The sequence below is a fragment of the Geospiza fortis genome, unplaced genomic scaffold, assembly GCF_000277835.1.
Source record: "Geospiza fortis unplaced genomic scaffold, GeoFor_1.0 scaffold171, whole genome shotgun sequence".
Taxonomy (NCBI): domain Eukaryota; kingdom Metazoa; phylum Chordata; class Aves; order Passeriformes; family Thraupidae; genus Geospiza; species Geospiza fortis.
Genome location: NW_005054313.1, coordinates 2,509,272 through 2,520,327, shown reverse-complemented (window position 1 = coordinate 2,520,327; position 11,056 = coordinate 2,509,272). Strand labels below are relative to the sequence as shown.

The 11,056-nt window shown below is 41.3% G+C and overlaps 1 protein-coding gene across 3 annotated transcripts in view; it reads right to left on the bottom strand.

The window, feature by feature from the left end:
- LOC102038488 (lamin-L(III)-like) overlaps nt 1-11,056 on the bottom strand; it is a 14,466-nt gene that overhangs the window by 2,739 nt on the left and 671 nt on the right. For 2 of the 3 annotated variants that reach the window (XR_004081616.1, XM_031055994.1), the window contains exons 2-11: nt 7,015-7,171; nt 6,188-6,313; nt 5,112-5,282; nt 4,087-4,212; nt 3,750-3,970; nt 2,842-3,067; nt 2,045-2,152; nt 1,085-1,201; nt 884-988; nt 680-750 (exon numbers count right to left, since the gene is read on the bottom strand). Coding sequence is in view for 2 of the 3 variants with exons in the window: in XM_031055994.1 (XP_030911854.1) it covers nt 709-750; nt 884-988; nt 1,085-1,201; nt 2,045-2,152; nt 2,842-3,067; nt 3,750-3,970; nt 4,087-4,212; nt 5,112-5,282; nt 6,188-6,313; nt 7,015-7,171 (1,399 nt within the window). In the remaining variant the exon portion in view is untranslated. The remainder of the gene's footprint in view (nt 1-679; nt 751-883; nt 989-1,084; nt 1,202-2,044; nt 2,153-2,841; nt 3,068-3,749; nt 3,971-4,086; nt 4,213-5,111; nt 5,283-6,187; nt 6,314-7,014; nt 7,172-11,056) is intronic. The other variant, XM_031055995.1, reaches the window with a different exon arrangement.

The window sequence follows — 11,056 nt, the reverse complement described above, 5'->3', positions numbered from 1 at the left end:
AGTTTTTAGCTAAGCATCCCCTTGCTCTCAGGCTTTGGAGTTTGTACCATAGTACTGTTTCACGTCAAGACAAAAACCAACTTGAATCAAGTACAGTCTATAATTGATTGGTTAGGACCAACTTAAAGCCCTCATATTAGTTGGTTTAGACCATTTCAGCAATTAAAGATAGCTAAAAGTACATCAAAGAACAGTAGGAGCATCCAAAATGCATCAGTTCAGACTTGTATTATGGTCAGTCACAAGGCATTTGAGGGGGCTGGATAGTCTTGCACAGGATATTACACCATGCAAGCTGGTAGCCAGAAGTTTGTAAGTATATTGACCTTAAGTTCACACTGAAATTGTCTTAAAAGCAATTTAGGGACAGTGGAATGTCAAGTCACTTCATCCCACAGAAGCAGTTAGTGTTTGCATTCTCTTCTTGGGATAACAGCTTTAATTCACAGTCAGATAGGTAGATGATATGGACATTAAAGGTTAAATTTTCAGTGTGTCAGTAATAAGATAGCAAACAATTAATGCTACTGTTTGATCATACTCAGAGAATTAGCAAAACTTCAGTTGCATTTCTGATGCAAAGCCATGCAAGCTGCATCCTACATGGGACAAGAGACTGCAGCACTACTGATAAAGCAAGTTCTCTAGGAGGTGACAAGCATGATTCTCCCCATCTCACCTGCTTAAGGATGCGCCCAGGAACCACTATCATGAAACCAAACAACATTTCTTTTTTCTTCTTCTTTTGGTCTGACATCAAGAAAAACATTAAGAGTTGCAGGATATGAAGAGTACTTGAGGAAGTATTTTCATTTAGTAAGGAAAAGAAATGGCCATTGAATGACTCTGCTGACAGCATATATTTAAACTTCAGGCAGCTTACCTGAGATCCAAACTCTGCTTCACTTCCAGTTATTTCTTCATAATCATCATCTTGCTCACTTTCTTCTTCTCTGGGTACAAGCATTATCTTCCTCTCTGCGAGTTCCTAGAATACAATTGAATTGCCACCAAGACCCCACAGGAATTAAGCACAAACAAGTTTAGCATCAGGACAGTAAAAGCAATTTATTATTTCACTTACCTCACCATCATCTGTGATGAGTGTAACACCAATATTATCTCCAGTTCCCCAAGATTTCTGAGACCTCCAGACCAGATCACTAGGACCTGGACTAACACCAGCAGCTGCACCCCAGATCTGCAACAGATTTACAGTGAGCTTCTGAAGAATCTTCTTCTATAGTTAGATTACAATTCAGTCAAACATATATAATTATTAAGCATTTTAATACCACAGACATTCAGTAGGAGAAACTGAACCACTGTAATCCCTGGCAAGTTCATTCTTTTCAGGACTACCAAGAATGTTTGGTAAAGTTTTTCTAGCTGAAGGTTGTAAAACAGTGCAGAAAAGGCTGTTAACAGCTTCTATCCAGTGTAGAGGTAGCCCTGCTTGGCTACTAAGATCATTTGAGTCACAGAGCCAAGCCATAGTCACAGACATGCTCAGGGCAGCAACTTGAGTGTGCAAGAGCCTCTCACCTGGAGTCACTCACTGATCTGTGGAACAAACTCCTCCGAAGCTTGGAGTAGCAAGTGTAGAGTTCAGCTCTTTGATCACCATCTACATGTACTTAGAGTATGATTTTAGTGCTAGTATTTCTCTTAGTACTACAGATCATGACCTCAGCATTGCTGACCTGGAGGAGGCTAAAGATTTTAGCAAGAGTCTGCATCTCTACACAACTTTTATCAAGTCACAGTAGTATGTGAAAACCTAAAAAAACCCCTAGAATACAATGATTCTGTTTACAATTAGAACACACTCCAGTCTGGGATCCAAGTTCAGTTCAAGCTTTAAAGGAAATGTAATTAGCATTTCAGGTCAAGTTACTTCAAGGATTTTCCCCCTATCTATCTACACATAAAATAAGAGCTTTAGACACTTGGAGTATCTATTTAGTTTTCCATATTACAGGAATCTCTACTGACATCTAACATAAGAGCAGAACTCAGGAATTTTTACAAACCCAATACCTACTGTAACTTCTTGGCCTGCCTGAAGAGTGAACCTTGAAGGAAACTTGTAATTCACATCTGCCACACTTCCAATACGTCGTCTCAACACCCAGCCATGTAGAGATTGATCCTGTGGGACAAGAAATTTCTCTCAGCATTACAGACCAACACCAGATAATTCAAACACAAGGTTCTTTCCAGACTTGTAGGCCAGTTTCAATCCCACTCATGTAGCATACAAGTATTTGAGGAAGCAGTTTGCCATGGCCACCTACCAACTACATATACATATATATATATACATACACATATATATATATGAACACCTTAAAACTTCATGGGCCATTCTGTATTTCAGGTACTTTAGTAATGGCTAAACTACAAGCCATATGTTTGAAGTCCTGATGATGAACTCTAATAGTTCTGGATTTTCAAACTAAACTGGTGGAAGAATTAGCTAATTGGCCAGATAAACCCCCTGCATAGATTAGATATCACCAACTCTATTCAACCTTTTAGCTGTTTTAAGTATTTTCAACTAATGTGAAGCCATCTTTATCCAATTTATTAGAGCACCCTATTTAGTTCATCAAGGGTGAGTAGTACTCCTGGTAGTGCTAGCCTGAATCTGATGACAAACAGCTGAAGGTGTTCAATTTCTGCATAATAGAAACCCCTGCACCTCCCCCAAAAGCACCTCTCAGACAGCCCTGGGAACAGAGCACCTGCAGTACCAAAAGGTCAGTCTCTAGTCTGTCACTAAGCCAAAGCCATCCCCAAGCAGTCATACATTACAATGCAGACTTGAAATGGAAGTACCTCATTAGAGTGGTTTTTAAGCCTGACAAATTTCCCATCTGCATCAATCTCTTCAATAGATATATTTCCAGTAGCTGAAACATGCTGAATAGTCTTAAGTGCAGCACTACACTCCCTCTTTCTGGTTTCTTTGATTTTCCTTTTCTTCCCATGCAGGTATCGTCGGCCCTGACTTGCTGCTTGAGTTGCTGTGCTGTGTGAAGATGGACTGGGTGACAGCTTTAGCCTAGGAAAGAGTCAGATAACATTCACCTGAGTATCTGATCTGCTTTGCTTCTTCTCATGCCTCCCCTCCCACTACAACCAAGCCTAAGAGCTTCCCATATCCAAGCTTTCCACGGAGTCTTGAATACAAAATTTTACTTTTATTGGCAAGAGTAGCTAAGTGGTTTGTTTAGTTTGGAAGACAGCCCCAGAGTCCAGAGCAGGCTTATATTGATAAGAGAAGATTCACAACTGCACAAAGATTCCTTTAAAGTCTCAACAGACACAAGCTTTAGTGAAAGTAATTTTAAGTTTTTGACCCTTCCTAGCATGTATTGAGAGTTCATGTTTTCACCATGCATGCATAGACAGGAGTTGATCCAAGTTCCCAGCTTCATTCATGGAACTTGAGTGCTCTTTATTTCTAAGATGTAGCACAAAACTTTGAGAGAGTTGAGGAATGTTTAATGGACCTTTGAATTTTATCAGCTGGATTTATGATGTTACTTCATCTTACTACACCATGTGGTAGATGTGGGATATAAATGCCATTTATAGAAGATGATGCTTCAGTAACTGAATTACTGTATTAATGACATGATAAATGTTTGTTTCTTGTCCCCCCACATTCTGAAGGATAAAGAGTTAGTGTAGAGGTCTTGAATGAAGCAAGTTCTCATAATGAAGATCTTGTCATAGCCTACCTCTGTTCCTCTCCTTCCAACATCTTTCTGTACGCATTTATTTCCAAGTCTAGAGCCAGTTTCACATCTAAGAGCTGCTCATACTCTTCCAGCTGTGCTTGTGCCTGCTTCTGAGCTTGTGCCATTTCTTCCTCCTTTTCAGCCATACGCCGTCGATGGAGATCACGATCGTAATCTAGCAAATTCTGTAGCTCCTTTATTTTGCTCTCCAAAGCAACATTCTAAAATTAAGGGGAGGGGGAAAAAAAATCAAACCATAAGTGAATATTAGAGAGAAGAGGCCAGTATTTTGAATTGAGAGTAAATTAATATAATTATAAGGTTATAAAGACAGAACCTGGCTTTGATATTGATTAACTTGAGAAATCAGAGTATCAACTCTCTTCTGTGTTTCCATCAGCTCCTCCCGAGCGACATTGGCAAACTCACAGTTCCTTGCTGCAGTTAGCTGGGCATTCTCCACCTGTGAATAAGTCACTGTTAGTCCTGAGTTGCACATTATCATGTATTATAAACAAGGAAGGAACACCAAATAATTTTCACCTGTTACACCTGGAAATAGTTATCTTTTACTGAAGTTTGCAGATACCAATAAAGTCCAGGTCTGAAAGTTCTGTATTGCTTTCCAGGGAGGTTGACATTTATGTCAGAAAAAGTCAGCAATAAATCATGTAGTGAAAATTTCTGGATTAGGATATTTCAGTTAGTAATGTATGAGGACTTTGTATGGATTTTCAGTAAATTGATTCTCCAGAAGACCAATGGAGAATGTTTAGAAGCTGCTTGTCAAAGCATATAACTGCAGGATATTGGGTGTACAAATCAAACTATTATCACTCTTCACCAGAAGGTCTATTATTAAAGAGTTCCTGCATCTTTACAAGCAGCATTGAATTGCTCTACAAATACCTCAATCTTGAGATATCCCAAGAAAGGATAAAGTGCTCCTTCAAGAGGCACTTACAGAATTTTCAGTGGAAACAAATACAGGCACCTAAAGGAATTCCCTGAGTTGGCATGCAAGTTGGTGTGTAGGAAAAGTTAGATTTTATTCAAGACTGAAATTTCTTAATACAAACATAACACACCTTGGTCCTGAATCTGTCAGAAGTCTGAAATATGATCAACTTCTAATCCCTCCCTGTACTTATGCTTGAACCAGTTTTGTTTGGGATCAAATGTTTGCAGAAATCCTACTGTCAAATTTGACACTGCTTTGAAATTCCATAACAACACAGGCCAAGAAGCTGTGCAGTGAATGCAGGGGCTCCATCTATCAGCTGTCTTTGCCAGTGTGACCTTAATTATGTCAAGGTGCAGAGAACTTCAGTTGTGTTTTACTGTCATCTATTCCAAACTCACCTTTGCACCGAATGTTCGCTCCATCTCCTCTTTGTAGCCTTGAATTTGTTCTTCATGCTGTTTTCTGAGCCCCTGCAGAGCATCTGAGAGCTTGCTCTCAAATTCTCTTTGACGGCCAGATTCTACTTCTGCTATCCTGCTCTCATGGACTCTTTTTGTCTCCTTGAGCTCCTAGAAGAAATTTCTCAGAGAATAAACAAGCCAATACAGTTTGAAACTGGATTTAGTGTACCAACTTCACAAATCCATCCCTGTTGAAGCAGATTTATCATTGAGTACACAGTAATACATCTTTATGCATATCTTATTGATCCATTAAGACTGGCACATCCACCTTGCTGCCTCACTGTTGTTTTTCCACCTCACTGCCAACATTGCCTAAACTAAAATGTAGTAAATATTTAATTTGCAAGACTAATTCTTTGAACTAGATAGATTCTGTTTGGTTTTTTAACTTAGAACACATGCATATACAGTTCAGTTTCTTTAAGCACTGTTACTTCACCTATTCTTGTTTTATTCAAAAAGTAATAGCAGTTAGTTAGAAAAATTAGAGTTCTCTATCAAATCGTACACTTTGAGATTCCTACCAGTAAGAAGGAAGCTGGTTTACATTCATATATCAATTATTCATTTAGTAGTATGTACTGACTTCTCTCACAAAGGTTACCAGACACCTCTGAGAAGTGCTAAGAAAGTTGGGAACACAAGTTGTTTAGAGGAGATTTAACTTCTTCTCTTACTTTAGGCTTCAAGTAAACATCTGGAATCATTTAACAGTAACTAATATATGCACTATCACCTACACAAAGTAATATATTGGGATTTCAGTTCTTTTTAAAAGAGCAGCCTAAGAAATTTCTCATATCCCAGATACCTATGGGTACTATCCCAGTTAACACAAGATTAAGTACTTTCTTGAGCCTTCCTATTTAGGTGGATGTTATGAGCTGATGGGCTGCCACACGTTGCTAGTTACCTTTTTAGAGAAAAAAAGCAATGTTAAGATGGGCTTTAAGTGCATCCAAGGATCATGGACACCTAAAAAGATGCCTTGTTAATAAGCTAAAACATACATCTTCATGAAGGCGCTTCTGGAACGTCATTTCTTCCTGCAGTGTTTTCATATGGTTTTCTAGATCTACCCTCCTCAACATTTCACTGTGGAGATGCTTTTTAGTATCCTCCAGTGACAGATTCAGCTAGAAAAGACAGACAACAGGGTTATCAAAATTAAGAGGTATTTTTTCAAATTAGGCAGCCAATTTGTTACAGGTCATTCAACTTAATTACCCCAGCAATCAAAACACATTGGTTGAATGAAGTGGGTTACTCTGTGTAAGTTCTTATGTCAGTGGGATCCAAATATCAGCAACAGATAGGATTCTATCTAGTTGTTATGTTGACTAGATTTCCCATAAAGCAAATATAGAACACTCCTTAATCCCACTGGCTAAATTTGACTCCTCAAAGTAGACTTCTGATCAATCAACTGTACTATCCATATATATTCCTCCCCTTTAAACTGTAATTATTCCAAGCTTCCTAGTAATATAATTTTTTGACACTTAATCCTCCAAATACAGCCGATGTTGACAAATTCATATACACTTTCAGTATTATACACTTCCCTGATGTGTTAGAGAATACTACAGGGAGTATAGCAGACCATTTCATTTTGTTTTGACTTTGGAACAAGAAACATTACATCCTATGGTCATAGAATTAAAGGTACCTACAACAGGTGGAAGTTTTAAGGAAACCACCATCAGTAGCATTTGCTGTCAGCAAGGGTTTTGTCCACCTGTCATTGTCATAGTTACCAGGCCTTCTCTGCTTTTAAATATCAATAGCTAATTGAGGAAAATGAAGCAAAAACTGCAGGAGCAACAGCAAGCCTTACACTGAGTACTTGATCCTTTAATTCACGGAGCTCATTCTCCAAAGTCCGGTTCTCATTCAGGGCTGTTGCTAAATCAGCTTCCTTCGCATTTAGCTGGGCATCGAGGTCTCTCACACGAGCCTGGGCCACGTTTAAATCACTTTCTTTTTTGGAATTCCTACAGGAGAGAGTTTTACGCTGTTAAGTGCAGCTAGCATGGGAGAATTTGTCCTCAATGTGTTTCCCTTCAGAGGGGTCCGCGGTTAAAGACAGGAGAGGTTTGTCAGGCTCACGGTGAGAGCAGAAAACAAATCAGACAGGGCCCTTCGACAAGCATCATTTGTTATACCGGAGAGATTCCTGACCCATTTTCCAGCTCGTTCAGAGCGAAGCCCAAGCGGAAGCCAGCTATTTTCCACGGCATTTCCGAGGGGTGAGGGAAGGGACGGCACAGGCCCCCGGCTGCACGGGGAGGGCTGGTTGAGCCTGCCGGCGGTGCTGCTCCTCCCCGCAGCACACAGGGAGCTTTGTCCGCCGGAGGCCACCGGCCGGCCCGGGAGCTGCCCCGCCGCCACTCTGCCTCCTGCAGCCCTCAGCCACCGCCGCGAGGGACTCCCTCCCCTCCCTCACACCGCAGAGCAGGTACAGGGTGAGGGCAGCTTTGCTTTCAGAGCAAATATCCATCATCAAATATCCATATCATCTCCAGACCAATACCCAGGCAGTGGAACCGCACATACCACCTGGATGACCGACACCCTTCAGTGGTGTTGTTCCATCGGCATCACAGTGGAGAAGTGAGAGAAGGGCCCATAACGAGCTCCAGGCAGGGAAGAACACTGCCATAATTCCCCAGACTGCTCCAACTTTTAAAAATCCTTCCAGTTGCCTGCACACTATCCAGAGTCAGAGTCCCTGCTCAAAACTTGTATTTGAGATTACAAAGAATAAAGGAAGTCCTCAATTTATTTTTGGCGACACCAGTTCTGCCAAGTGGCAAAGTTATGTCAACTCATACAATGAGTTTTCCAGTGGATAACTGAGACCAGTTGGCAAGAGTCGAAAGTAATTCAGGATAACTTCAGAAAGCTTGAACTGCAAGGAAAGATTGGAAAATACTAAGGGTTGTTTAGTCTACAGAAGGGAATAGTGACAAGAGACAGAACAATTTTTAAATACATGAAGGACCGCTGCATAGAGTTAGAGAATCTCTTTTCCATGTCTATTGCAGAAAAGACAGGAAGCTCCAGGCTTAAATTGCAGGGAGGAATAAGTGGGTTAGATGTTAGGGAGAGGAAACTGGCAGGTCACCACTGAAGCACAATGCCTGGGGGGGGATATTCTGGAATCTCCATCATCTGGAATTTAAAATAAGGGTTACACAGAATCTGCTGGAAGAGATGCAGGCATGGCTGGTTCCAGCACAGGCCTGGGGAATGTGGCTACATCAGGTGCTTGCTCAAGGCCTTTTCTAGCCCTGCTCTTCAGAGGCATTTGTTGACTCTGTTGTGCTAGAAGTTATTTACTCTTTAGTCAGACTCTAGGAGAAACATAGCTCTACTAACAGTGAAAAACAAGATAATGTGCTGTAGTTTAAGGTTTCTTTCTTTTCTAGGTACTAATTATTCACCTTCCTTTTGAGGTCTCTGCTACCACTACCTCTTAATGTATTACATATGATATTAAGTATGTCAATATCACTATGTAATACTGACTGTTTCATCCTACAAAAATATAAATTTCATTCTGCAATCGAAGTATGTGCAAAACTGAAATTCCATTAGTATCTGTTCTAACAGTTCACTTTCCAATGTAAGCATCTGACAGCCAGGCTCAGATTTCCTGGATTCTTTCCTGAAAAATATTATTTTCAAAGAACCCTGGAGTGAGACATTTCATCTTTAAGAACAACAAATTAACAGGTCTGACTTTGACAAGAGCATTTACTACCCTTTTAATCCAAGTTTGGGGTTCAGAACACCACTTTACACCCCTATGCAGCAAGCAGTGACAGTTACAGTACTCTGCCACATTCCATATACCAACCATTCCAGAGCCAAGTGTGGCCTACAGACTATCAATTACAAGCAAAAACTTTAGGGCACTGCCAATCACATTCCTTGTAAATCAGGATGTCACATAGGCTTGATCTGGAGAATTTACATAATTTTACCAAAAGATTTCAGCGTGTTTGAAACAGACTCCAGTTTGTCAAGGCCAGAGGATGTCAGCAGCAGGTACAGAATTCATTCTTACAACTTCAGCTGCTAAACTGTGTTCAGCAGCAAAATGCACATCCACACTCCCTGATGCAGAAAGGAACTGGTCTTGTCTTTCTCTGCTGTGTTACTGCAGCTGCTTTGACCTTCCTGAGGCTCTGAATTCAACCAATATGCTTATCCACAATTCCTCCTCCCCAAATATCTTTGGCCTGCTTCCAGTCACTATTGTTTAAGTAGTAAGAAAAAACAGTTTATTGTTGTCAAAAACCTTGAGTCTCTTAATCAGTGAATAATAAGGGCCAATAGTTAATGCTGTTGGGAAATTATCTGGTGACATTTCATTCTATAAGAGTTAAACAGCCACCAGGTATTTAAAGGGTGTGTATATACCTAAGGACACGATACCCTCAAAGTTTGTTCCAAGTCATCTGAGACATTTGCAGTTAGGCAGCCCAGAAACAACACACATTAATATTAGGACTTCAGTCTAGTCCCTTCAGAAACCAATATGTACCATGTATCATTTCCCATGGGCTGTAAATTTAACCACTTCTAAGACCTGGTTACTGTAAAGGAAAAAACCCAACCCAACAGTCTAGAGAATTGCATATCTGCCAAGTCTAAAGCTTTACAAACAAAGACAGAGTTATACAAACACAAAGAGCAGCAGAAAAGTCTTATAACAGGCATTACCCCTCTCCTCACTGTCCACTCAAGTGGCTGGTTAGATTTATGAAACAGATCTGTGAGCCAAAACCCAGCATGACAGAGACAAGCTCAGCAACTATGCAGCTGAAAACAGAAGCTTAGAGTAAAACCGTGTTTTATTCCTAACCAGAACAGCTACTTGAGTCTATGAGAAGGCAATACTTCCTCCAGGCATTAAAAGAAGAAGCTGGTGCCTAAATTTGATCCGATACAGGCTTATAACAAGATGTAAGGGGACTGTGGACATCCAAACTGTTACAAGTCTATAACTGATATGGGGGTACAACAGGACATTACAGTAACTAGCAGTGCTAGCAGGCTGTATATTTCTATAGAGGAACCTTGTTGGGATGGGACACTTGCTCACACACCTCTTCCTCCTTCTGGAGGATGGGACAGCACTAATATTGCCATTGTTCAGGCTTGGTGAGCTTAGTCAAGATGATTATTCCAGCCTCAGGACACACAGCTTACAAGAGTGTCAAGCTGAAACAGCAGGCAGCTCATCTCAGACTTAAAAGCAACTAGGAAAACTTCTGAACAGAACTAACCTGGACCAGGTAAGCCATACTGCTCCCAGAACTATCTTCTATCTGTATTCCCCTCTGAGCAAAGTCTGAGCTAAACAGCCCAAAAAAATATGCACTCTGACTCCATACAAACACTCCTTCCACTGCTCCATAACTTTCTATATAACTGCCATCATCTTCAGTGTTTGTAAACACTGTTTACAAGATGTGGTGCCAAACCCATGCATCTATGGATTCATAGGCCAGAAGGGCACCCAGCACCCCACGTTCTGCAGGAACCCCAGGCCCACCTCCAGCAGGTGCTGATGTGACCCCACAGCATCGGAGGCACTCGGCAGCGTCACCCCAGCACACCTCCAGAACAGGCATCCAGACGTCTCCTAACCCCAGAGTGCAACACTTTCGAGATTATCACACCTGCACGACCTGGACATGAAACATCACCGCGCACTCCTCCCGCAACCCACGGGCTGCTACCAGCAGCATCCCCTTCCCCTCATCCTGCAGGAGCCCCGAAGAAGAGGCTCCCCGGGGTGTCCCCGGGCCGGGAGGCCTGCTCGGGGCCGGAGCACCGACCTGACGTGCAGTTGCCGGTGCTCCTCG